Raw genomic sequence first — 27,615 nt, 5'->3', positions numbered from 1 at the left:
AAGCCAAATAATTACAGATGGGTCTCTAGCACTGTGCACAATGGCTCATATCCTGTACCCGCACCGTCACGGAAGTGTCTGGTCTGTGGTGGACTGCAGAGGTGTGTACCACTTCCACCAGGTCTGTTCTGGGGGAACCACCTTGGTAGTATGAAGCCAACAGCAGCAGCAACACATATGGTCTCACCACAGAGGGTCGACGAATGGCTTAGTCTGTAACTTTAAATAACTTGAACAGGGTTAAGGAGCCGTATCCAAGAGTAGCGTTCAACAGCACTGTGCTGACCGTACATAGACCATGCTCTGCAACAGCTGCAGTGTAGCTACCACAAACATTCCTCCTTAAAATCGTGGGAACGGTCCTTAGTTCAAGGGGCCAGCTCAGTGCATTTGTCTCTTTACTCTGTTCAGAAGTCAGCGCTCGCACTGATGCTCCCAATGCCTACTTTGCAAAAAAATAAACAATTTACAAATAAACATTTGTGTTGCTTTGGGTATGTTGGTGGTGAAGGTTCTCTGTTCCTGCTGAAATACTGTGGGAGAAGAATTCAACATGATTCTGTGTCCTACATCTGGTAGTCATGAGTATAACTGCTATTCTGATGGCTATCTATGATCCCTATCATACTTACTGTAAAAGGTAAGGCGCTCGCATAAGGTTTCCAAACTCTTTTGAAAGTGATACTCGGTGACACATCTAACTTGGGACAAGCGAAGGTAAGCATGTGTATTTTAGTAGAATGATGACCAAGTTAAAACACTTTAGAGAATGGAGCTTCCACTTCTTAGCAACAGCAGGCTGGGGTTTATTTTTGACCTCAGTTGACTGGCCTGTAAGACTGGCTCCCCCACAGGATAATGGTTATTATTACATTTCACTGAGGCTTTCATTCCAGTTGCCAACATGTTGCGTCATTCCTCAGTACAAGCATTGACTTCCTATCTTCATTTTGTTAGATGTTGACACGGTTGGTTCTATCAAAGACACCATTTATGTGAGATAAGAGTGTGAAAGATTCAGAACAATGTGCTTAAAATGTGTTTTAATAACATCTCATGTCATATCTAAGTCATCCAATCCTTTTTTTTAATTTATTTTTTATTCTTTTTTTTACCTCGTAGCATGGCATATCAGCAACATTATTAACGCTGTCCCTGTTTCAAATCACTCATACAGAGAGTGTAGACCGGCCTACTGTTTTTTGCAGTTCTCCATATCAGCCACACGAGGGCACTACTCCCTCAACTATGGAGAAACTGAATGTATTGTGTGATGATGCCCACAGTGGGGACATTAAGAGTCTCAGCCAATGACAACGCTGAGACACAGATGAAAGGGGAGAAATGAATGTTTATTATAAATGATGAATGATAATTATAACACAATGAGAGTGCGTCAATGCAGGTCCTACTACTGTATTCACACCTCTGAACCCTGTGTCTGTATGAAACGTACGGGGACGGATGGGCCTGTAGGGACATGGCGGTTTGAAATGGGCCTACTCTCTTTTTGTCTTCGATGATACTTCAAGAAGAAAATAGAACCATGTTGGTGATATGAACTGGATCATACCCTTCTTATATTTACTCCTATTTAATACCATGGCAGATAAAAAGCCAATGTATAATAATAATAATAATAATAATAATTGTTTCTCAATATCAAGGAAATATATTGCAATTTCCACACTAAACTATAACCTACCAGTGAAATTATGGGCCAAGACGCGTCATTTGCAATGTTCTTGATGTAGAATAAGTATGTGTTCATGCAGAAATATAACACAATGACGGTGACATTTTCCATCATACATATTAAACTTCATCCCCTCTAAAATAAGGGCATGTGAAAGGATTTAAATACATAACATGTCATTTAGGCAGTTTGAGAGGGATGGAGCAGTGGGATGCCATGCTTCCTAATTAACATTTCTCCAGTAGATGTGAGGTTCATGTGTCTGCACCCTGGCCTGTTTCTCTGAATGACAGAGGAGACTCTGAAGGTGACAGCATGCTAATTTGTAGATCACTGGTTGGCTTCCCTGCCTTAAGCAGGTCAGGGTTATGCAAATAAAGAGGACTGAGACAGTAGTTCCTAAATGTGAAGACAAGCTGCTTTATATAGACTTCATTACACTTTTTCTTTATTATTATTACTTTTAATATAAGTTATTATTTATTATGTTTTATTTATTTATTACCAATTTACATTTCGTAAAAAAGGGTGGTAATAAACATTATTGTTCCTTTTAGCAGCGTGAATTACGCTGCTGCAGCATTCCATGTGAGGAACTGGGCATGCCAAAAGTATGAAATTAACTTTCAATTTTTCAGCCAAAACATTTGCCATTTCTTCAGGAGTGAGTTTTCTCATGTGACAGGCTAAATACCATGTTATCATGATCCACCTAAAGCCATTTCAGAATTCTGCCTTAATTTATTGACACGGCAGTAATTTCGAGGCAGTGATGATACAGTGTAAAAATTCCCCCATCAAGATGAACGTAACACACTCAGTAGAACTGCTTTGGTCTTTTGGACGTGTGCTTAGTGCCACTCTGCTGAAGGGTTTCCAGTCTGCTGTTTCTGAGGTGTCCATCAAGAGTGCACTACAAACAGAGAGAAATGGAGACAGAGAAAATGTCTGCGATTCCCTCGGTCTACTGACAGACTCAGTCAGGATGTCTGCCTGCCCCAGCGGCCCGCTCCTGCAGGATCAAAGCCACGTCACGTCAGCCAGGTAGAGATACAGGGGCCCATGGATGAGATGTGGAAGCTCAGGCCTAGTCCTGCTCCAGGCCTCACTTGTAGGTTTCATTGTGTTAAAGTGTAAGCGATCAAGTGAACAGTGTTTGAAGAGCTATAGATCTTGAAGTGTGTGTGTGTGTGTGTGTGCGTGCGTGCGTGTGTGTGTGTGTGTGTGAGAGAGAGAGAGTTGGAACAGCTGTTGGACAGGTGTGAATGGGAAACTGGCAGCAGGTGAAATGGGAAGATTTGAAGGACGGAATCAGAGGAGCAGTCTCAGTGAATGCTGGTTATATGGGAGGGATGTATCATGAATTTACATGTTCATAACAAAACCATGAGGATTTGTTGTTTAGCTCCCAGATGAGTGACCATATATGATCCAAACGTATAAAAGTGTGAGGTAGGCCTGACCCAAACACAATTTTGTTATGAGTGAAATAGAAAATAAAAACAGAGACCAAGGTTAGTGACAGCTGATGGTTACGAATGTTTAGACCTGGGGTGAAGGGCTGTTACCATGCAGTCATGCTGACTATTATCCTATGAGACTCCACCCCACATGTTGTGTCTTTATGTCGTCTAATCTGTGTTCTGTCCAAGACCCGGTGAACTGGCATGCGAAATGCCACAGGTGGCTGGGGGCTGCGGGCCAAGCTATCAATAGGACACCTTCGTCGGTGAGTTGGAGGCTGTGATATTTACCTCGCTTACCCAGCGTGCGACCAACCAAATATGCAGATCGTCGACTGTAAAAAAGAGATACTCATACTCTGATACTCGTTCCTCGCGTAAATGAAGTAACAACACACGCATGCACCACGTCACGCACAAACACAACAACACTCACGTTTGTTTCAGCGCTTTGTAATTTAGTAAACTTGGCAGTCGTTTTAATCTCCCGACAAATTGAACCGGTAGGGGATCGTGGCAAGCGATGGATAAATATTATTAATTTCTCGCTATATCTGTCTTGCGCAATTAGTCACTGTTTGCCGCGGAAAACGTCTCATTAATTATCCATACCCGGTATTCAGCGTCTACCATGCGGGGCAGTCAGAGGTCCACGGTTCCCCGGCTCCCCGGCTCCATGGTCGAGCATGTTTGCAAATGACAGAGAAGCAGAAGTGGGTATTTGAAAGACTTTTAATTCCTGCTCTCACCCTATATTTTTCTTGATACGAGCAACAGCGGGATCTCGTTCACTTTCTCAGCTTTCATGGTTATAATTGATCATTTTAAAAGCTGCAAAACATAAGCTCCAAATGCAGGTTGAATATTATATATATAATATTCTTAACTATATAGGTCTTACTATATATATATACCATAGCAATGGGTGTATACACTACACCTTTCAACAATTGTTTGCTCAATGAGATTTTTTTAAATAAACAATAAGAGGTCAGCATATGAATAGGCCTATAGACACATTGTATATATGTATATTTAATCAAAAGGCCTTTAGGCGACATTCATGGTCATTTTCATGGAGGTCACAGGCCCACTCATTTATGAAGGTCTTGACTTTGAATTGATTTGACCTTTGTGGTCTTATTTTTTCATTATGTGACTTGACATTTTTTGTCAGTGACAGCTCTTTCTCCTTATTTTGTCAGTGACAGCTCTTTCTCCACCCGTCTCCTCCCTACATCTCTCTATTTGACCACATCCCTCTTTTCTTCCTCTCCCCCCATCATCCGCCCCGCTCTCCCCACTCTGTCATGCTTTTCTCATTTCCTATTTTGAGGCAGCCGTGGCGTGGAGCCTCCTCATCCCAACAAGGGGACAAATGACTTTAATTATGAGTAATTGCAGAGTCTTGTGTTAATTAAATCTTTATCAGTTTAAGTAAGTGGATTGCTCCCACATGGAAACCATACTGTGCCGTGCTGTCTCCCTCTGCCTCCTCCTGTTACTCCTAAATTTCCCCTCACCGCAGTCGTAGACCATCTTTTCATTTATTCTCTCAGCCTCACCCGGTTCTCCCGCTCTCTCTCCCTTCCCTCTCACCCCCTCTCCCTTCCCTCTCACCCCCTCTCCCTTCCCTCTCACCCCCTCTCACCCCCTCTCCCTTCCCTCTCACCCCCTCTCCCTTCCCTCTCACCCCCTCTCCCTCTGTCTCACTGCAATGTGTAGGATTAGTCTTGTTAGAGGGGGTAGGTTGTAGAAACTCTCTGTAACCAGCTGTTTCTCAGAAATGGCCTAACAAACACGCTGGAAACCATCGTGAGGGAGTGGCCTTCACTGCAAATTGAGATACTACATTTATCTTTAGCTTCCTGGTGTTTTGCAAAATTGAATCCTCTCATTTTAATTGGTCTCCATTAGGTGTGCTGCTCTGGGCGATCGAAAACAAGGGCTCACTTTGTGCCCTCCTGTTCTCTTGGCCCATTGTGTTCCATTGTGCAAAATGTTGATTATAATTTGCTTTATCCTTTCCATCTCTCTAGTTTAGAAGCATTTGGGTAAACCACATGATGCAAAGGAAACACAGCTAGCAGTAGTCTAACATCCCTGTAATTCTGTCGTGTGTAAGTGCTTTGGGAGCGGTGTGCGTGTGTGTCCTGTCAACAGAGTGGTGAGTTAAAAGAAAAAAAATAGAATCAAAACAGGATAAAAGGAGAGAGAGAATCTAGAATGGCTTTGCACCCGGCTGTGTTTAGATGTAAACTCTTAATTCACTAAATACTTTCGGGGGATTCACTATTCAGATATTATATTATGTCACACAAGTAAGCAAACTATAGCCTTGTGCAGTGATGTTGCCACTTGTACTCTGAGATTAGACTAGTGTTGTAGTTTAGCTGCAATTGATTGTTTACTTCATAGTGCAGAGTGGTGTTATGGTAACACATCTAGGCAGGACTGGCACATGCTACCAACGTTCATTAATATCAGTGCAAGTACATATAGGGTGCAGTTGTGAACATGTTGAGGCTCAAAGTGTCACTCACCGTCCCTGTTAAACTGCTGGGTGTATTGGCTCAACATGCTGGTTATATCATAACAGCAACGGCATACAGTGTCTGATCAATTCCTGCCAGTGCGTGTGGACAATGTCATTTAGTCTATGTGCAATCATATAATGGGAGGATGAATTATTCTATTAGGCCTGTAAAGCATATTTCAAAGAGGCTTTAGTGGATTACACCTCGTTTGCAGGATGCTTAAAGTAAGATTAAAACAGATATGTAGTCAATGATAGCAAGGGGATTGAAATATTAGATCAAATAGATCTCTTTGAGTGGCCACATGTTTGTGTGTGTGTGTGTGTGTGTGTGTGTGTGTTGTTTTGTGCATTTGATTAAGACATTCCCTCTCTTCGTACTGACAGTGTATTGCACCAACAGAGTGCAGAGGAAGCACCAGTGCCATCAAGAGGCTTTACATGGTCCACACAACGGCACACATGTCATTTTAGTAAACGACAAGATGAGAGCAAGGAGCTCCACCCATAGGTCAATCAACGTGTTATTAGTACACGGTTATAACTAGAATAATTACATTGTTACTACACAGGTAGTGTACACAGCTATCTTCTTTCAAATTGATACAGAATCACAATTACTCAACAGAGACTAACCCACAACCTCCTCTATCTAAGGACCCTGGCTACCACCATTTCATGTCAATGCCCTTTCTCTATCACGTCTCTTTACAAATCCCCCCAGCTAAAACATATGAACTCTCTCTACATATATACACACACACAGGCTATCTGCAAAGAGAATGGATTTAATACCACTGCCATTACAGACCACTAATGTTCGCTAATAGCTTGGTGCCATATGGAACTGGGGCTTCACCCATGTGGGTAATTCCCATCTTTGGACAAGCTGTCAATATAAAAAGTCTTCAGCGTTTTCAGCAGGCATGGGGGGAGAGGGGGGGGGCTAGGGATGCTGCATAATCCCTCTGGCTCTGGGATGAGTTTTCTGTGTCGTTAACGTTGGCTGCCACATATACTGTAGTGTGCCTCTGTATGCTTACGTGTGCAGCTATGTGTGTTTATGTAGCTATGCTGGCCAAGCATTGGTCTTGTGCAAAGGCCACAGATGCAGCAGGGAGCAGACAGAGGGGGCTTGTGGGGGCTTGTGGGGGCCAATTTGGTCACCTGGTCGTGACAAGTTAAAAATCCCGATGTTTCAAGTTCTCAAAAAGGGGAAAGACTTCCATGATGGCGTAGATATATAACTGTTGTATCTCTATGCCCGGGGGCTCCATACATCCTATATTGAGGATTGAGGATTCCTCTGTACACAACCCTGTTGTATCTCTAGGCCCGGGGGCTCCATACATCCTATATTGAGGACTGAGGATTCCTCTGTACACAACCCTGTTGTTTAGAGGGTGCTCTGGAATTAGTGTGTATATTAAATAGACCGTCTGTGCATCGATACGGCCTGCCATAAATCCTCCTTTTCTGTGTGTGTTGGGTTTTGTGAGAGTAATGGAACAGGGAGTTTAGAAGGATGGCTTCCTGGTGTGCCTGAACGCAGACCCCCGCCCAACCCCTCCCAGCTCCCCCCCCCCCCCCCCCCCCCCCCCCCTCCCTCCTCATATCCCTCTGCCAGCACTGCAGCCCAGCGGATAACCACGCATGGATTAACAGTGACATCACAGTGAAGAGATGGCTGAGCTGAGAGTGAGGAAGGGTGAGTGCTGGGGTGTGTGTGTGTGTGTGTGTGTGTGTGTAGGATGGGTGCGAGTGTGTGTGTGTGTGTGTGTGTGTGTGTGTGTGTGTTTAAGACTGATTAGACAGTAAGGGCGGTGGTGAGAGGGGAGAGAGGATTAGAGAACCATCTCGGAGTTCGCTAGGTGCTGACACCACTCCACCTCTCCAAGGGCTCAATTTACTGAGGGATCAGACTCATTTATGATATAGTGGGATTATTAACAGTTCAATAGGGCAATTTCTTTATTAGGGTAACTCTTCAACTTGTGAACATGGACACTTGTGAGACTGTTAGGTGCACACCTTGTTTCAGTAACAATCAGAGATACCCTCCACTTCTGCTAATTTGCAGGCATTTTTACAATTTCAGTTATGTAACTGAAATTCCACACACAATTGTTTTCCCGAGTTATAGTCCACAAGTCGTTGTCTAAGGGACATTTAAAACACAGATCACCCATGAATCTCTACACCAAAAAGATCATTTGAGATCCGAGGGGAGATGTTGACTTGTGTACCGTATGTGAACAGCATTATATACAGTAAATCATTTGGGACATGGTAAATCTCTTTTCTCTCCATTGTTTAAGAAAAACCCCCCAGCCTTTTTCCATTTGACTGACTGTATTAACACACCCATTAAGAACCAAAGACAAATAAAGCCTCTATCAGTCATACTTTAACACCTCAGAGGGGTTTAAGTAAAGGGGGCTTGGATGACCGTGGCGCGTGGCTCTTTCAAAGGGCCGTAAATCCGATAAGGCGGGCGGCCATGTTTGAGTTTGGGTTTACCTGGTTTGTCAACACTCTTAAGCTGTCACTGTGTATTGGTTCCCTTGTAATGCATTGTGCATCCTCCACTGCCTCTTTACAGAGTGGGCTCCGCCTTTGAGCGTGTGATTACTGGCACAATCAGGTTAGACTTCATCTTTAACAGATAGAGATAGGCCCCCGAGAGGTTGTTCCAGAGCTAGTTGGAGGACAGTCTGTTCTATCCTGTTAATAGTGCTGTATGACATCCGTTTTCACTTCAAAAAAAGAAAGAAAAAAAAAAGTAGCATGCATTACAGTACCACGATGTCCCTGCTTTTGCTCATACTTTTTAAGCATTGGAATTCTCTCCTCTCTGTGGGCCCTATGGCCCACAATTCATGATGGACTATGGGTTATCAGATAATAACATACATCTTGATGTCTGAATACATACTTTGAAACAGACAATAGACCTTATCATTGGAGCCTAATCAATAACCCTACACATATTTGAAAATGATGAAACCTAAAACACATTGACATTTTGAAAATAGATAGGCCTATGCACACTATAGCTGCGTGCGTGAAAGAGAGAGAGAGAGGGGGGGGGATTGTGTAAGTGTGAGTGTGAATGTGTCACCAAATGTTTAGAAATGTTAACTGGATTACTGAACATACTGGTATCAAGAGAGATCACGCACCCTGTCCCGTCGTGGATGTGTCCTAGGCTAACAAAAAATCCTAAAATCCTAAAAGCTCCAGCTGTCAAACAGCTGTACATTTCTCTCAGTCCTGTCCCTTTTCGGGAATTATGCGTCAAACCAGGAAGTGAAATCATAAGCGGTGTTCACCATTTGAACTTTCGGCGGAATAACCTGTTGTGGACCATGCAAGTACTGATAGCAGGCTATCTCTCGTTTGTTTGGTAATCATCAATATGTTATTATTACAGTCACTGTGAATCCGCTTACAGCTGCACGCGCGTCAACGTTGATCTGTGCACGTGAGTAACTGCAGCGCATAACAATAGTTGCTAGGCTAGCTAGCTAGCAATAGTAAGCAGTTACCCGACAGGGTAGCTGCATGTTTCGCTGAATATATAATATGTTGCACCAAAGAATATCTGACAATGCACTAAGTCATCGTGTCATTAGCGTGCAGTTATTGCTGTGCTTAACCAGACAGTTCTCCAATGTTCTGTTCCACTGCTGCAGCTAGCCTCTCTACCAACCAATATTGACTAGCCGACAAATTGTCATATTGCTGTCTGGTTGTGAAGAGTCTGACGCTGCAATAATAGTTTTTCTCTTAATTCTAGAGTCATGTCTGGGGAGGAGAGAAGAAGCTGGATGTTGGTGGGCGCCACCGTCGCCGGTGTGTCGGCGCTCTACCTGCCCCGTGTTCAGAGGGCGGTCCCCGGCGGAGACTCCGGTAGCTGCAGCATGGCTTTGTTATGGTTGGAAACACTGAGGCAGCCAATCCGGGATTGGTGTGACGTAACATCTATCACCCTGTCATCATTAGAACACAGAACTTTATTTTAATTATGAGAATGAAGCATCAAGGGCTGTGTTTGAGATTTTAAAGTTAAGCCTATATGTCTTTATCAGAAGTTTGTCCCTTCCTTGCAGACAGGGATTTAAACTACTCCGGTGTCAGGATTACCGATGCACAGGCCTATCATGGATGGATGGATGGATGGGATGAGGGGGAGGGGGGGTGTATTTTTGTCAAAAGTCTCCTTAACCATTTGCATTGCCATTAACATAATATGGTTCATCCTCATCTGAGAATGTGTACTTAAAAAGCACAGAACAGATATCCAAAGTTTCCTAACTCTGTAGGTTATAGGAAAAACATTGTTTTGTGAAAGACAGTGTGTCACCCAAACCGTTGGTTTAGGCCTATTTGTAGTAGGCCTATTTACTTTATAGGCTAGGCCTAGTTGTTGCAGAAAACTGTTTATCCCATGTGTTATGTAGAAGGGGATTACTGTGGGTTCCCTTGACACACGGTTTGGAATGTCAAATTTAAATCCTATTTTTAGGATTTTTAACACAACATTCATTAAATGCATTTTATGAAGTAGACCTAGTGCTTTGTGCAATTACAGGCAGTGCTTAGAAAGATCACAGGTTTGCTGCTGTGAATGTGGATTTAGGGACATGAATGCTTCGCTCATTGGTTTTTGCAGCACTGGCATACGGGCCCACAGTTTGCAAAGGGGAAATGCACATGCAACTACATTTTGCAAACTGGAACCATTTGGAAAGCTGGACCAGATATGGGTGAGCAGAGCAGCAGAAAAAGAACCCTGAGTAGCCCTGCTGCTTGTGTTGCTGTCGAGCGACCGGGCCCTTTGAATAAACGGCCAGCCCCTTCTCCACAGCGTTTAGGGACGGTGCAGGATGCCCGCTCTGATAGTGCCAGCTGAACACCCTTCCGAATTCTCCAGGTCTCCGTCTCCGTGTCCTAATCTCTTTAGGTGTGATGCGCCCCGAGAGGCTGAGCGCAGCCCCGCGGGAACGCTGTTGTCTAGGAATGTGGAGTGTGGAAATGATGGGGATTATGGGAAGACTGGTGTGGGTGCCCGTGCTCTGCTATCACAAAGACTCTTGGCGCCTGTGCTGCTACCCCGTCGACTCAATATTTTTCCCTTTTTAGTAATGGGACCGCAGCACTGCATCTCTGAAGCTCTGCCACTCTGATGTGTTGGCCCCATATTAGTTTGATTTGTTATGTTGGTCTAAAAGTGTACAACTGGGAAGGGATGATATGTTTTTTTTTTAGTAAAAAGTAGAAATTGATAGAGGGATGGTGGAAAAGGAAGGAGGCGGCAGGTAGCAGGGTACTCATGCCAGGTGAAATGGAGCGATGAAAGTACTTCAGCTGTGCGGTGGAAAAGTGTTCTGTTTCATGGTTTTTGAAACTGATAAGACAAGGGGTTTTCATGCGTCAGAAATTCAAACGTGAAAATGCACAGCGCAATCAGCTGGGTTAAATGCAGAAAAATAAGGAAGGCGGCCAACTGTGTTTGAAATTCTACTGCAATGTTCTGTCATTTCGGTATTGCATCAAAACTCTAGTTATTGCATGTCACAGCAAACCAGTATATATTTTTTTTAGGGTCAATATTTCTTGTGTAGAAAGTGTAAATGTGTAGTGTAGCTTTCTCAATTGCTAAATAGTTGTTGTTTTCCTGGTAATTGTTGCTTAGAGCTAAAATTACCTATATTCATTCACTGATTCATTTTCATTCTATATTCTGGATACAGATTTTTTTAGATCTAAATGATGTATTGCTTTATTGACTGTGAAGCACGACATTCAACACCACAAGGGGAGTTTAATTGAGTTTACATTCAACCGTTTTTGCACTAGCCTCCTATTCAAAGCAGTTTGTTTGTCTGGATATATTTAGTTTAATTTCACTTCAAGTTGGAATTAATTTATTTTTTCTCAGTGTTTAAATGGAAAATAGCAAGCTCGAAGAAGCTCAGGTTTCCCTTGCACCAGCAGAGGGTGCTGTATAGAGCCCCAATTTATCAATTTAATTTAATCTAAACTAAATTTCAATTTCCATGAGTGGGAGATGTAAACGTTGGGTGAAAAATCAGTATCATTTGAAACGCTTTGGGTGCATTGTGGCAGAAATGGTTTTGTGCCCAAAATGATTTGAGGCTGCTTTAAATAGCATCTAGCGTTTGTCTGCTCGGCAGTTTCCACCACAGTGCCCCACACAGAGGTAGGCAGAAGCCCTGCATCCAGCTGTGTTCTCAAGCCTACCACGCACTCTCCCTGTCATTAGCACTGCCTTCTCTGTGTCCCCTCGAGTCTGGACCAAGGAGATGCTGAGAGTGTGGGAAATATGGAAGCAGGGGAGACACAACAGAGAGAGAGAGAGAGAGAGAGAGGAAGAAAGAGAGAGAGAAAGAGAAGGGATCCTGGTGCATGGGGAGGTTGGGACTGGGTGAGACACACTCTCAGATCAGTGTACGTCTGCGCCTGTGTGGCAGGGCGTTGAGGAGGGGGTATAATGTTGTGTTTATATGTACGTGTGTGTGGCGGAACGAGGTGTGTGTGTGTGTGTGTGTGTGTGTGTGTGTGTGTGTGTGTGTGTGTGTGTGTGTAGGAGAGTGGCGGGGGAATCAGGGGAGAAGCGAGAGATGAAGAGAATGAGCGTGCCGCTTAGGATATGTCACACTGGGAAGATTTGCAGGTTTTGATCCAGGCAAATTAATGCAAAACCCCAGTGCAAGTATTTGATTTGGGAAAACTTTGGAGCAGACTTGTCTCTTAATAATAATTATTGGGTTTACATTAATTTCCTCCCCTATTCTCTTCCACAGGAGAGCTGATCACCGCTGCTTGTGAGCTGGGGGTAAGCATTAGCCGTATTGTTTAATCAATTCACTCATTAACTCTTATAAGCATTAAGGAAGTTTAATTAAGCATGGGCAGAAAGCAGATTAATTTACTTTCAGTGAAAGGAAAGTTTTTTTCCCTTCTTCCCTCTATACTCTTATTTTACCAAGTTAGAAGTAGAGAATGCTATAATTTGCAACCCGTTTTTCAAATCCAATTAAAGTCAATGGTAAGGCGATGGCTTTTGTGGGCTTTGCCTTATGTACGGTATAAGGCTTATTATATCCACCCCTCTTTTTGTGTGTGTGTGTGTGTAAGCCGCGAAGAATGAACTAAATCGGGTTAACAGTTATAATAAGTTTTATTATTTAATAAAGTTTATTACGCCGCTGTGATCCTTTTAGGGAGGCTGTGTCGATGTCACTATGCCAGTAATCCTGCCGTTAGTGCCGCAGTCCGTGTGGCCTGCCTGTCTGTCTGTCAGGCCTCCCCAGGGCTAGCAGGGCCTCCCTGGGCCCCAGGCCGCCGGCCCTCCCCTCTAAACCCCAGGGCTCTGGAGCTCTCTATCCCCAGGCTCCCTACGGCCTCCGCGTCCCTCTGCCGTCCCTTAGCCGCGCGTCGGCCCGTCTCTATCTGCCGTCTCTATCCCCTCTCCCCTCTCCCCTCTCCCCTCTCCCCTCTCCTCTCTCTGCCTCGTGTTGCCTGTGTGGTGCTACCTGCCTGTCTGACCTAACCATCTGTTTAGCAAACTGGGTGTTTTGATTGTCTATCCTCCAGCCGCTCTCTCTCCTTCTCCTCTCTCTCTCTCTCCTCCTCCTCCTCTCTCTCTCTCTCTCTCTCTCTCTCCTCCTCCTCTTATCTCTCCCTCTCTCTCTCTCTCTCTCTCTCTCCCTCTCTCTCGGCTCCTCCCCCTCCTGGCCTTCTCATTAGCTCCCTCCCTTCCTCCTTCTCCCTACTGCTGACCATCCTCTCTATACCTTCCTAGCCTTAACTTCACCCCCAGAATCTCCTGCCTCAGACCTGGGGCCGGTTGTTTGGACATGCCCATGGGCCCGGGTGAGAGGCTCTGCAGTGTCGGGCAATTGGTAGGGCAATCATCACACTCTCACCTCTCAGTGCCGGCTCCATTTGAAGAGCTGCCCCTGTTCCCCGACTGCCCCGCCTTATCAGTACCAGGGAATGAGTCTGCGTTTAATGACTGAGCCCTTATCAGGCTGGAGGAGACTTAGCGGCTAATTGCTGTGATTGCTGGGATCCCCCGGGCGGGAGCGGCGGAGGCTCCGAGGTGGTTTGGGGCCGCGACTGGCAGGCACCACGTGCTGCAGAACGGACCCCAGGGAGGTCCTCTGTCCTTGGGAAGTGAGTGAAGGAAGAGGGGGGGGGGGGGGGGTGATGGGGCGATGGGGTGGGGGGGCTGAAGAGAAAGGAAGGAGGGTGAGGTGGAAGGAGGGGGGGCTCTCATGGCAGAGTCAGTTAGCGGTCAGGTCACACTCTGGCTGTCTAGGACTGCCTTTCCATCCCTCCACCACCACCACCACCACCACCCACGCTAGGCTGCCTGGGCTGGGGCACAGACTCACAGCAGAGAGGCAGCTCAGGTGCAGTGCTCGTTAAAGAGGGGCTAATTAGAATGGCCGGCTTCCTTTCATCTCTACCCTGCCCCCCTTCCTTAACATTTGTATCGCCCCCCTCTCACTCTCCCTCGCTCTGTGCCTTCACACTCCTTTATAAACAATTTAGTTGCGTGCTCACCCAAGGTCCTCTGTCTGGGATCAAAATCTGGAGGTTAAGTTGTAGACGGATTTTGGTGGCGGATGCCTTGATTTCGACGTGTATAAGTATTTACAGTTGAATGAGCCTGGCGGACATCCATGTCAATTCCTTGTAATGTGTCTGAAGAAATCGCGCCCTTGCCATTCCTTTGCGATTGTAATGTATCTCACACCTTGTGCTGTTGGGAATGATATTTAAGGAGAGGGACAGCGAGATATTCTTGGAGTTTTGGGTTAGGCCCGTCATGGGCACCATTCTCCCGTGTTCATCTTAACTTGAGGCCGTGGTAAAAATAGCATTTTGGATATTCTTAATGGAATCTAGGATCCGATATGATCGATTGTCTGTCACACGGGGTGCTCATTGGGAATAAATATGTCTTATGTTTGACCCGTCATCTATTTTTCAGTGTTTTATTTTCATATTCTATAAAGTTATCCCTCTCTCTCCCTCTCTCTCTCTCTCTCTCTCTCCATCTCTGTCTGTCTTGTAATATAATAATATATGCCATTTAGCTGACGCTTTCATCCAAAGCGACTTACATTGCAGTGAGTGCATACATTTCAGTATATATGGTCCCAGCAGGAATCAAACCCACAACCTAAGCGTTTTAGCGCCATGCTCTACCAACTGAGCCACAGAGGACCACTTGTCTCTCTCATCTCCGTCCCCTGGTTACTGACGTCTCCTCTGTGTGTGGTGTTGGTGTAGGTGGCCCACCCGCCAGGCTACCCTATCTTCACCCTGCTGGCCCGCCTGGCCCTGTCCCTGCTGCCCTTCCTGTCTCCGGCCCACAGTGTCAACCTGCTGAGCAGCCTGCTAGGAGCTGGGGCCAGTGGGGCCCTCTGCTACACCGTCTGCAGGTAAGGCCGAACATCACGCCACCTCAGTTTAGTCAAGATGGGTCGTCCGCTTCACACAGTAGTGCTTGTGTTCTGGTATCCTTCTGACATTTAACGTATCTATTACTTGAGTATTTCTAAGTCAGTCAGCAAATTGCTAAATTAGTCAATAAAAAACATCAAAACATTCACACACCCAAAGAGCGGTTCTTTATTGTGCATTTCTCTAATCCCTAAACACTTTCCGACTGACGTTTGCATCTTGCCGCTTCGAAACGGTTGGTGATATTTTTTGGTGCTATCTGACTGGCAATGGTGTCCCTGATCCTCTGTTCAGTATTCAGGAGCAGAGTCGAGCCACCCTTCTCCCCCACAAACATGTTTACCCATCGGCCACCCGGTGTGTGTGTGTGTGTGTGTGTGTGTGTGTGTGTGTGTGTGTGTGTGTGTGTGTGTGACAGTCACAGCCTGGTGTGTCTGTGTGTGTGTGTGTGAGAGAGAGAGTGTGTGTGTCTGTGTGTGTGTGTGTGTGTGTGTGTGTGTGTGTGTGTGTGTGTGTGTGTGTGTGTGTGTGTGTGTGTGTGTGTGTGTGTATGTATGTATGTCACAGTCACAGCCCCCTCCAAGTGCCTGACCCCCCCTCCCCACCACTCAGCATGCTCTCAATCCTGACATGGCACGATTTCTAATCTTCCCCCTTCTGCCCTCCTGGGTCTAAGAGTACCCCTCCCCCCTCCCCCCACCCCCACCCTCACTCAATCAGAAACTCAGAGTGTGTGACTGTGTCTCTCTACATTCCCATACCACCCTGCAGCTCTCCTCCTGCAGACAGGCCTGCTGCTGACCCCATCATGTTAGTAGTACCCCCCCCCCTCTCTCTCCCTTTGTGTGTTTTTATCTCCAGCTGTCGTCTGGCCTACCGTACTTCTACCGTTTGCTGATTTTGGTGGTTTCCTGTTGGGTGGTGGCTTAATGTCAGGATATTCCTCCTTTGTCATCTTTTCAAAGAGCCCTGTTTACGCGCGCCGTGACATTTAGAAAATATACTGTACTACACGTTTAAATTACAGTTCCAACAAATGAATCGTGGCATATGTTGAAAAACTGTGTCATAGTCTTAGCAAGCTGTTTTGGGCCAGGTGATGAGAGAGCTGGACCACCAGAGAGTGCTCCCATGTGGTCTGCAGGGGGCTGCGTCCACTTCCTGTGAGCTTGGCCGGGCGTTGCCGGGTGGCAGGTGGGCTGGAGGGGGTCAGGGTACAGGGTCACCCCTGCTGGTGCAGGACAGGGGCTGGGGAGGAAGTGCTCTCCCCATGTGGACTGGCCCTCAGCCCGGACCGACTGACTGACTGCAGCCTCAGCCCCTGCCCTGCCGCTCAGGTGACTCACAACCTGCTGGACTGGTCGAGGAAGAGAGGGGAGGAGAGAAAAGAGAAAGAGAAAGAGAAGAGAAGAGAAGAGAATCCCCCCCACCCCACCCTCACCCGGAGCACAGGAGTTATTCTGTCTTGGGCTCTCTCTCTCTCTCTCTCTCTCTCTCTCAAGACTGGTAGAGACTCACTGGTCTTTCTGATTTTGAATTTGTTTGATAGACAATCAATCACACCATTTGACTAAGCTCTGGCTAGCCGCTTCCATCCTGGTATGTTGGAGCGGCCAGCGATCCGTCAGAAGAATATTTGGACTGCGACGCATGTAAAGTGCAGCCCTGTTTGTAATCATCTCTAAGGATTTAGATCCAATTTTGGATTATAGTTAAGTGAAAAGTCATTATGAGGACCCCCCTACCAGGCTGATGGGCACTGAGGACTTCAGCCAGAGTGCCCAGTCACACCCCTCGGTAAGCTCTTAAGTATGAGTGTATAATCTATGGTTTTCAATTGGAAAAATAAGCATAAAAGGTTTTAGTCATTATCTGTCTGCGGCTTGCTTTGGGTTGAGCTTGTGGCCCTAGATCAGCTGGCTGACTTGGGCTGGAGGGGCTTGAGGGGTGGAGGGGGTACTGGAGAGGGATAGGGGGGATAGGGGGAGGAGAGAGTTTGTTTCTGGACTGGTCTCGGCCTCCCTGTGGGTCTGGCGCTGGGGGCCTCGGGTGCTTGGCCCATGCCCAGTAGGATGGCAGGGTTGGCATGCCACAGCCCTGTAGGGATCCCTCCGGCCAGGCCTGCTCCTCAGACTAAATGCCAAGACTGACCACACGGCACTCCTTACCTGCCTTCTCAAGGACACTTAAGACGGTGGAGCTCAAAGTTAAAGTCAGAACTGTGTCTATGATTGGTTCTCCCCCTTTGTTTGTATCCAATCCGTAGAGGCAATGTTTGTTTATACCACAGTGGTGTTTTGGTGACGCAAGTATGTGGAAGCAGGGAAGTAGTCAGAGTTCGCAAAGAGAACGGTAGTTACGATATCATTTGTCTTCTGTAGTTGTGTTGCGCATTGAAGATATCACTTTTATTTTTTCACAGACTTGGAAGTCAGTTTTTCTCCACAACAGTAAATTGCAAGACCTTGAAATTCGTCTGGAATATTCCCAACATGGCAAGCCTTTGATGTATTAATTTAAATTAGTCGGCCAGATTGCGGTGTTTAATGTGAGGGAATGTAAGTTGATGGGCTTGGAAGCCATTTCTCCCTTAACTGTGAGTTGCGTAAGTTGGAAATGTAGCACTTAGCCTCCCTTTGATTTGTCAATTACAGCCCACTTGGCTTGATCACATGGTTTGATGGCCAAATTGCATGTCTTGTTATGTTTTCACACCAGGCCTTGACAAGCCTTTGAGGATGGTGGTCATAATGATAATAATTAGTATTGATTGCACTTGAAACATCACACTGACTGTCTGGAGAGAGACTGTGAGAAGTAACATGTGTACCGTTGGAAGAAGATAATCCCCAGAGCTCAGCATTTTGTGCTCCCTCATTTCACCCTTTATCTGCTAAAGCTCCTCTCAATCTGTTCTAGCTACCTGAAAGGAATCTCACTCCGTTTCCAGTGTTATCCTCAGAGACCAGGAAAAAAGGCACACCAGCACACTAAACGCCGGTGGAGTGTTTAAAACAACAACAACAACAACAACAACAACATCAACAACAACTATCAGCACTTTTGACACTTAATGTGATCGCACGATTAGATAACAGGACCGGTGAGGCGCACCAAATGTGCCCGCCCTCCCCTCCCCTCCCCTCCCCTCCCTCCCCCTCCCCTCCCTCCCCCTCCCCGTCCCAAAGACACACCTGCGAGAGCCTCACCTGCCAAGAGCGGGCCTGTGTGGACCAGCTGATACCTCAGTGGACCGGAGGGCCGGCGCCGTGCCAGCCCCTGCCTAGCGCTCTGTCCCACTCTCCTTATAAGGGCGTCCACCATATGGTCCTGATGGTGCTCCCCCCTCCCTGCACCCCGCTGCTCCTTCAGGTGGGTTGTTTTTCCACAGGGGTGGGGCTGCTGGAGGGCCGCGTGTGTGTCGGGGTCATCGCTGGACCATTGTGTGTGTGTGTGTGTGTGTGTGTGTGTGTGTGTGTGTGTGTGTGTGTGTGTGTGTGTGTGTGTGTGTGTGTGTGTCTCTGCCTGTCTGTCTTTATGTGGGCATATGCGTTTGTGTTACTGGAGACTGGGGGAGCGTTACTTGGAATTATTAGGAACAGCTGAAGACGGGTGTTGGGGTAGACTGAGCATCCCCGGACCCCCCTTTTCCACACCCCCTACCTCTCAGCCGGTGGCCAGGCAGCCCCTCCCTCTCACATCTGTTGTGGTCAGGTACAGTCCTCATCCCGAGAGGCCCCCAGCTACTCAGAGTCATTGCTCTTGTCAGCAATGAACTGTATAGAGAACAGTTGTATTGTATGCACGTTGATTTAAAAGCTTCAGTGTTTTGGACCGTTGCCCTGTCTGTGTCTATGGTAGCCCACTGTCATGTAAGGACATGAGGCCTTCCTCCTCCTCTCACCCACCCCCATCCACGGCATGACCAATGGTTCCCCCAGGACTCATCCTGTAATACAGTTAAACAGATGTTTAATGAAGATGTTATTTCCTCATTACTGGATATGGGATGGGGATAGAGAGAGGAGAGAGAGAGAGGGGGGGGGGGGGGGGGGCGCGGGGGAGGGGGGGTGTCTAGATAGACGGCATAACAGAGTAGCAGTTTAATATTCCTCTCGCCCGTGGGCCTGAGATTGTGTCTGCCTCGGACGTCAATATTACATCCCTCACCCACCACAGGCAGTCTTAATAAGGCACCAGGCACGGGGACGGATCAGACTTGGCAATTACAATTCACCCAGAATTAGTTAATGGAATCTATAGAGCAACATTTATATATCAGTGGTGTCTGACTAATGACTTTGTTGAAATAGCAGCAATAGAAAATGCTATTCTGTGAATTGCATAAACACAGGATTTTTGTAATTCGTTTTTTTTTTCACTCCTTTTTTTGTTATATTTCTGTGTTGGGCGCAGATTAAGATGGCATTCTGGGAGAAATTGTCATGTCAGTGGCTGCATTGTTTGAGCGGGATTGTGGTGATTAATTTTGCACGCACTCGGAGCATTGGAGCGCTCTCCTGGAGGAGGAGTGTCTGAGCCGAGCTTGGGTCCTTATTTACCCTATCCTTCTCTCCTTCTCTCCTCCCTCCATTCCCCTCTCCTTCTCTCCTCCCTCCATTCCCCTCTCCTTCTCTCCTCCCTCCATTCCCCTCTCCGCTCCTCTCCTCTCCTTCTCTCCTCCCTCCCTCCATTCCCCTCTCCTTCTCTCCTCCCTCCATTCCCCTCTCCGCTCCTCTCCTCTCCTTCTCTCCTCCCTCCCTCCATTCCCCTCTCCTTCTCTCCTCCCTCCCTCCATTCCCCTCTCCTTCTCTCCTCCCTCCATTCCCCTCTCCGCTCCTCTCCTCTCCTTCTCTCCTCCCTCCCTCCATTCCCCTCTCCTTCTCTCCTCCCTCCATTCCCCTCTCCTCTCCTCTCCTCTCCTCTCTTCTCTTCTCTTCTCTTCTCTTCTCTTCTCTCCTCTCCTCTCCTCTCCTCTCCTCTCCTCTCCTCTCCTCTCCTCTCCTCTCCTCTTCTCTTCTCTTCTCTTCTCTTCTCTTCTCTTCTCTTCTCTCCTCTCCTCTCCTCTCCTCTCCACCCCTCCCCACTCCTCTCCTCTCCTCTCCTCTCCTCTCCTCCCTCTCTGTCTGAACAGCAGTGTGGGCACATTGAGGGAGTTTTTATTGATGCTAGGTGCTGGAAAATATGGGCTGTCCTCTCCTCACTCCCTTTAAGATGAATGAGTAAAACAAATGAACTGACTGTTATATGCAGCAGGTCGCTCTGTTCATCAGAGATGTGCTGACAGGGCCAAGATTAATTCCAGATCAAACAGGGTGGCTTTTGAATACCCGTTTGACTGGAATAGAAAGTGTACTGTGCTGCCTCTCTCCCCTAGACATCTGTAGCTTAAATTATCATAATTTACCGTATTTGAATAGCAATGTATGGCTTTCTTGTCCTTGCTTGGCCCCGAAACAGGTTTGCGCGTCTGTTTTTCGAAATGTAATGCAACACAGCACGCATCCACTAACACAGCCCTATTATCTAAACATCCCCAGTGCTGCTCAGCCCCGTGGCCTGGCCAGAGCAAAGCCCAGGGGTGTCAGTGGACGCCAATTGGAACCACAAGTCTGTCAGGCCCGGGACACCACTTCACGGGGTTTCTAGCCTCTTCAGGAATGTGTGATTCTTTTCCAGCCGCTTTCCCCCGAACCACCACTGGGTCAGAGAACAGTGGGCTGATCCGCAATGGCTCGACTGTGGCATTGTCTGGTCCCTGGGGGGGTGTGTGACAGCCCAGCCCCTGGCCTGCTCCTTTGTGTTGCTTCATTCACTCCCGACCGCTGGTGTTGGCTTTTTGTGTGGCATTATTGAGCACAGGCGATCGGTGCTGGCGAGCTTTGAGACCCATGTTGTAGAGCTGTGGGGGTAAATGTAGCAGGTTTTGCTTTGACACTTCAAAGTGACGGAGGCGGGCTGTCACACCGTCCTCGTGGAGGACGCTGCTGGTTCCGATGTCCGTCTGCAGGGTTCGCCTTTGTTTTATTTCACCGTTGATGTCTCTTTTTTTTTCATCCGTATTCAGATATTTCTAATCTGGAGATTTGATTATTGAAGTTTGGAGTTCTGACTTCAACAAGAGCCTGATTTGTTATTTTGGCAAATCGTTTCTTTTTTTCTCCCTCCTTCATTTGGGATGTGTTCTCTTTAGTTTATACTCATTTCCTGTATTCAATGATAACTGACCAATATTTTAGCAATTTCCTTCAAATACAGAACATTTATTTTTTCCCCCAGCATGTATGCATATTTGTGGAATTCCTTTGTCATACAGTTAATTACCCTTGTGATGATACAGAGATGTTCTGGCATGCTGGATCAGTCCAGGATGAAATATCCTCATTGTCAACTATGTCATTTTCCTGCCATGTCTCAACCACACCAGCATCCTGCACGGCATTGAGCTTTGATAACAGGAGACACGGCCACAATGGTCTCAGAGTCTCCCCCTCTTTATCTGTGTACCAGGGGAGCAGCCAGCCTGGAGAATGAGCCAATGGAGAGGCTAGGAAGACCGAGTGGGTACCAGGTGGTCTTGTTGTGCAGACAGACAGGTCATTTAGACGGGAGAGAGGAAGAGAGGGAGAGAAAGAGAGAGAATGAAAGAGAGAGAGGGGAGGGGGGAAGAGAGAAAGAGAGAGAGAGAAAGAGAGAGAGAGAGGGGGGGGAAGAGAGAGAGAGAGAGAGAGAGAGAGAGATAGAGAGAGATGTGTGTCAGGCTCTCAGAGGGAATAAAGGGCTGGAGAACAGGAGTGTGTGTGTGTGTGTGTGTGTATGAGTGTGACAGGGTCTGCTTGTCATGCAGGGCTGCTGAAGTCAGAGAGCGAGCCTGGTGTAATATCACCATTACTTCCAGGGACCCCCACTACTGCTCAGCACCCTGCTCTACCCCAAAACCAGCCCCCTGCTAAGCGTGTGGGCTGGGGTTAATTGCCACACAGGGGGGTAGAATTGAGGGTGCGGGGGGTCCCTACACCTCAACAAAAGTCCCCATCTACCCCTATACCCCCCTCCTTCCACCCTTCAAGTTACAACTAATTCCTGGAGCGGTGCAGTGGGAAAGACGCTGCTATCTTTTACTAAGACTGAACACCTCCCAACCCGCTCCCAGACACCCCATCAACACCCCCCACCCCCCACTCCAAGCCTGCCTCACATAGAAGACAGTAAGAAAGAGTGGAGGAAAGGAGAGAGGGAAAATGAAGAAAAAGAGGAGAAGTAGTCAGCAAGCAAGAGTTCTTTTTTTTTTTTTTTTTTTTCAACCCTCCTCTCCCTCTCTCCCTCTCCTTTTTTTCCTGATTTACCGCGCTTTCCTCAGAAAGCTCCATTGTTCCCCTAGCCTAAGTCTCATCAGGCCTTTTGTGGCTGACTATCACAGCGGCAGGCAGAGAGCTGGAAATGTATAAATGGTATCATGCCTTGTGATTAATGGCGGTGCTTATGAGTCAGGTCTGATAACGGGCCTGCTCTCTACTCAATTTCAGATACCGTTAATGGAATCTGTCTTCTGCGATTGTAATGTGAGAGCGCCTAATTTGCTATGGAGCTTGAAGCTGTCACCGGCAAGGGATTGTGGGGTCATAAGGGACCTGGCAGCAGTCTGGCCTGCAGCTTGTATCTGCGGTGCTGAATAGAGCAGCTCTCTGCCTGTCAGTTAGCTGATAGGCTGATGAGGACTCTAAGCCACTCCACACAATGGCGGAAAGGGCCATACTGCCTGACTTCCCTAATTGTCGAGCCTGCTCATATTTCAGAGCCAGCATGCCGGGGACTGGGCTGCTTTTTTTTTTCTTCTTCCCTTTTTCATTTTTTCCCCTTCTCCTCCTCAACTTTTTTTCTTTTTTTTCCTCCCTTTTTTCTTCATTTCATCCTCCATCCTCACACACTCCCCCACCACCCCCCGCCCCCCACCCCCCCCCCCCACACACACACACACTCATACATCTCTATACTGTATGTCTTTTCTTTCCCCTTCTCCTCTTCATCATGTGTCGCCTCTCTCTCTGCCTCTGTCTCTCTTTTTTAGTCAGTGGAGGGTCTTAGCATACGACAGATTATCCCAAGTTTGCTTCAATTACCACTAAGGAGACGGAGGCAGGAGAGTAGGAAGGGGGGGGGAACTTTTGTGCACACGTTATTGAAGTAGCTGCAGATATCTCCCATGGTGGTTATCTGTGTCAGGCTTCTGTAGAGGTATAGCTTATGACTGGGCTATGGGAATGGCCACAGCTTTAGCTAGGTGCAGTTAACTCAACTTAACCACCGTCATTGTTGGAATGATCCACTCCATAATTTCCATATTTGTCAATGCCTTTTTATTTTTTTCCTCTCAATACAATTGTATTTTGGTCATACGCCTAACCTGGGTTTGGTTTTTCAGCACCTTTTGAAAACTTGTTATGCTTGAATTGGGCATATAACACTGATAAGGCCTATACTGTACTGAAGCAGGGATATTCTCATGCTTAGAAATGCGACAATTGACATTCTGTTGGGTTTTGAAGGCTCTCAAAACCTCTCTCTCCCCAGCTACCAGACCATACTGTTCCAGAGGTCTCCTCCGTACCTGTTCTCTAGTGGTTGGATGTGTGGGTCACCCCTGTGCTTCACCCCTTTCCCCTCTGCCCCCCCACCCCCCTTCCCTCCAGACTGGCAGGCCCAGGCCCAGGCCCGGGTGCGGTCCTTGCTGGTGGGGTGTTTGCTGTGTCCAGGCTCAGCTGGCAGTGGTCCATGGTGGCGGAGGTCTTCTCCCTCAACAACCTCTTTGTTGGCCTCCTCTTCTCCCTGACCGCCAGCTTCCACTGTGCTGACAGTGCCCCCCAGAGGAGGAAGGTAACCCAGCGCGACACACACCCTACACCCCCACACAGCATACATATTGTAACAGTAATGTATAATAATATATGCCATTTAGCTGACGCTTTTATCCAAAGCGACTCACATTGCAGTGAGTACATTCATTTTTCAGTATATATGGTCCCAGCAGGAATCGAACCCACAACCTAAGCGTTGTTAGCGCCGTGCTCTACCAACTGAGCCACAGAGGCCCTGCATCTCCCAGTACTATGGCAATACGACAATGTACACTTATAGGAAAACACTGTGTTTTTCTGTTCATCTGTTCACTTCAGGCTAATTATTTGTGTTAGATAATTTTTTATCTTTTTGATTTTTATGTTTTACTCAAGTTTAATGACAGAAGTGCTAAGTGGTCTCCTCTCGTCTGCCCGTTTGTCAGTGCGCCCATTGGGGGGCGCTGTGCTGTGGCCTGGGGCTGTGTAACCAGCACACCCTGGTGTTGTACGTGGCTGTCATCATTCCCTGGGTCCTGTTCCGTCTCTACTCTCATCGAGTAAGTTCAGTACTCGGCCCCCCCTCCATTTGAGGAGGCCATGCACTCATGTCACCAAGTTGCTCTAAGTGTGTAATTTACTTAAAAAACAAGCAAAACTGTTGAAATGTTGTCATTGTGACAGGAGCAGTACTTGGCTCTCCCTCCATTTGAGAAAGGCGATGTATTTATGTCACCAAGTTGCTCTAAGTGTGTAATTTACTTAAAAAACTAGCAAAACTGTTGTCATTTTGGCATTGTGACAGGAGCTCTCTCTGTATGGGCTGGTGACTCTGGGAGTTTGTTTCCTGGGCGGTTTCCTGCCGTACCTGTACTTACCTGTCTCCTCCTACCTGAACGTGGCTCGCTGGAGCTGGGGGGACCAGACCTCCGTCTCAGGCCTCCTGACTCACTTACTGAGGACGGAGTACGGCACCTTCAGCCTGGTACTGACACACACACACACACACACACACACACACATACACAAACACACACACATTCACACACACACACACACACACACACACACACACACACATACATGCGCACCTGCAGGCACGCACATACTCTCACGCACACACACACACACACACACACACACACACACACACACACACACTGTACCAGTTCACTTTCAGTTTTCCCTCAATCTTACCGTTAACACCAGTATGACGTATGACATCAGGGAATGGCGGTGTGTGACGGTCCTGTTTGTTTGATTGTGTGACCTAGGCAAAGACAGACGGCACTGTGAACCTCACCACCATGCTTCGGTGAGTACCTCAACCTGCTTGATCCCTCTCTCTCTCTCTCTCTCTCTCTCTCTCTCTCTCTCTTCGCTTCAAGTAATGATTGGGGGATCGTACTGTACTTCAAACGTTACGTTATTGCGGTCGGTCGTACTGGATGAAGTGACAGAGTAGGTTGGCTTCTTTATGGTTTAAACAACAGGCAAACCCATGGGTTCTGAGAGAGCCCGTCCTCAGTACTCGAGACCGTCTCTTCTTCTTCTCCTCTCTCCCCGGCTTTTGTTTCTTCCCCCTCGCCTCTCTCCTCTCTCCTCTCTCCTATCAAAGCAGAACTGAATCTGCTTAGAGGGCCAAATCTCTGTGTTCTGTTATTCCAGCAGTTTGAAATGATCACTCGGCTCTGGTGTTTAAGCGTGACAAGCTGTGATGACAGACACTGCAATATAGCTGGAGAGATTGTGTTTTCTCTCCAACAAACCTCCCTCTCTCTCCTCCACCACCCCACCCCACCTCCCCTCCTCCCCCCCCACCGTCATCCAAGTTCTGGTATTTTTCTACAGCTGACGAGATGGGAGAGCATGTCTTAAGACCCCCCACCACCAACCCCCCTCCGCCCAGCCCCCCACCCCCTCTCCCTTCACCCCTGCTGCTTGATGGACAAGCACACCTTCAAGAAGAGGGAGAGAGGCGAACATGACAAGCATGTCACATTGGAGACGTAAACCCCAGTAGAGAAGCTGACACACGCACACACACACACGCGCGCGCATACACACACATACACACATATATACACTCGCAAGATATAGACACTCAATAAGCTGTCAAATGGAGATGGGTATTAAGGAAGAGGCAGGGAACTATCTCTGGTGCTCTGGGAAAGTGCTCTGTGACTGACAGGCGGTCTGACGGGGGGTAGGGTGGTTGGGGGGGTGGAGGACACACTCATTGGTGTCTGTCAATCTCATTGAAAGGGGGTTCGTAGGGTACTGTCGTAAGAGTTTGTCTGCGTGATTGGAAACGGGGGCAGAGTGGATGGAGTGTCTCAGTCGGATGAGAGGGAAGTGGGAGGGAGTCAGTGGTGTCCTTGAGATGGATGGGGGTGGATGGTCATGCAGTCATACGGTTGTATGTGGATATATACATGATAGGCCTACATGCAGTATGCAGTATGCTGGTTTTATCGTTATTGGTGTTGGGTCTCACTGTGTGTGTGTGTGTGTTCAGGGCTCAGTTGGATCACTGTGTGGCTGACCTCTCCCTCCCTGTGCTGATCCTGGCTGGGCTGGGCTTGCTCCTCTCCTCCTGGGACAGGTAAGACATCCTGCTGTCAGACACACTCTCTCCAAATTCAACTCAAACAGACGTTCCCTTAAGAGAAAAGGCTCAGAACAAAACCATTGTCAAATGTTGCTCTTGAAAACAAGCATGAACATAAACTCTGAGGCTGAAAAGCTGTCATGCTGCCACAGCGCTGCACAGTCAAAAGAAGAAGAAGAAGAAGGGGAAAATGTAAAGTGTGTTTTTCTGTGTCTCCGTATACATGTCTGTATGTGCTGGCAGTTAGTCTCTGTATGTTCTGTGTATGTATGTATCTGTATGTACCAGCGCTCTGTGATTTCAGCAATTCATTACAGCTGTGCCTTTGCTGGGGTCTGTGGGGTGGCACTGATAAGGGAGAGCAGAGCCAGGGGGCTGGAAAACCCATGAGAGGGGCTCCCTGGGGTACTCTCGACCCCCTGCTTCCCCCTTTCCTGGGGCACGCTTTGATACACTTGGCTTTACACACACACACACACACACACACACACACACGCACGCACACGCACACACACACACACACAGGGGGATTTTTAATGTATTTTTGCCTTTTAATTATTTAGAAATAAACATTGGATTGTAGATGACAATAAACACAATGTTGTGCATACACAGCATGAACATTGGCATTTAATTTCCAAACTCACACAAGCAGAGAAAATCCTTGGCTGTGTGTGTGGGGATGGTTAGCCGTTGGCAACTGACAGATAAATCTGTAAGAGAGCAGCTGAATTAAAAAAAAAAAAAAAAAAAAAAAAAGATCTTTCCTTGCTGATTTGAGCAATAATAATTATTTCCCATTTCTTGCCTCACATTCACATGTGTGTTTACGGTGCCACTAGTGGATAGTGTTTTGTCGTTAGTTCAGAAATGCATTTACAAACGCCGTCTGTCCTGTAATGGGGATGTGAGGCAGTGGTTGGCACCGCCATACAATGACTCACACTCTGTCATCCACAAACAGCTTTAGG

General features: G+C 47.2%; 1 protein-coding gene across 1 annotated transcript in view; it reads left to right on the top strand.

Moving 5' to 3' along the window:
- The first annotated feature begins 9,035 nt into the window (after positions 1-9,035).
- Positions 9,036-27,615, top strand: part of tmem260 (transmembrane protein 260) — a 26,454-nt gene continuing 7,874 nt past the window's right edge. The window contains exons 1-9 of the mRNA XM_083683104.1: positions 9,036-9,179; positions 9,495-9,607; positions 12,526-12,557; positions 15,026-15,177; positions 23,890-24,073; positions 24,480-24,593; positions 24,839-25,018; positions 25,308-25,348; positions 26,552-26,638. Coding sequence (XP_083539230.1) covers positions 9,499-9,607; positions 12,526-12,557; positions 15,026-15,177; positions 23,890-24,073; positions 24,480-24,593; positions 24,839-25,018; positions 25,308-25,348; positions 26,552-26,638 — 899 coding nt within the window. The 5' untranslated portion in view covers positions 9,036-9,179; positions 9,495-9,498. The remainder of the gene's footprint in view (positions 9,180-9,494; positions 9,608-12,525; positions 12,558-15,025; positions 15,178-23,889; positions 24,074-24,479; positions 24,594-24,838; positions 25,019-25,307; positions 25,349-26,551; positions 26,639-27,615) is intronic.

The sequence above is a fragment of the Argentina silus genome (genome assembly GCF_951799395.1).
Source record: "Argentina silus genome assembly, chromosome: 13".
NCBI classification, from domain to species: Eukaryota; Metazoa; Chordata; class Actinopteri; order Argentiniformes; family Argentinidae; genus Argentina; species Argentina silus.
The sequence above is the reverse complement of the archived record's forward strand: the minus strand, read 5'-3'. Positions and strand labels throughout refer to the sequence as shown.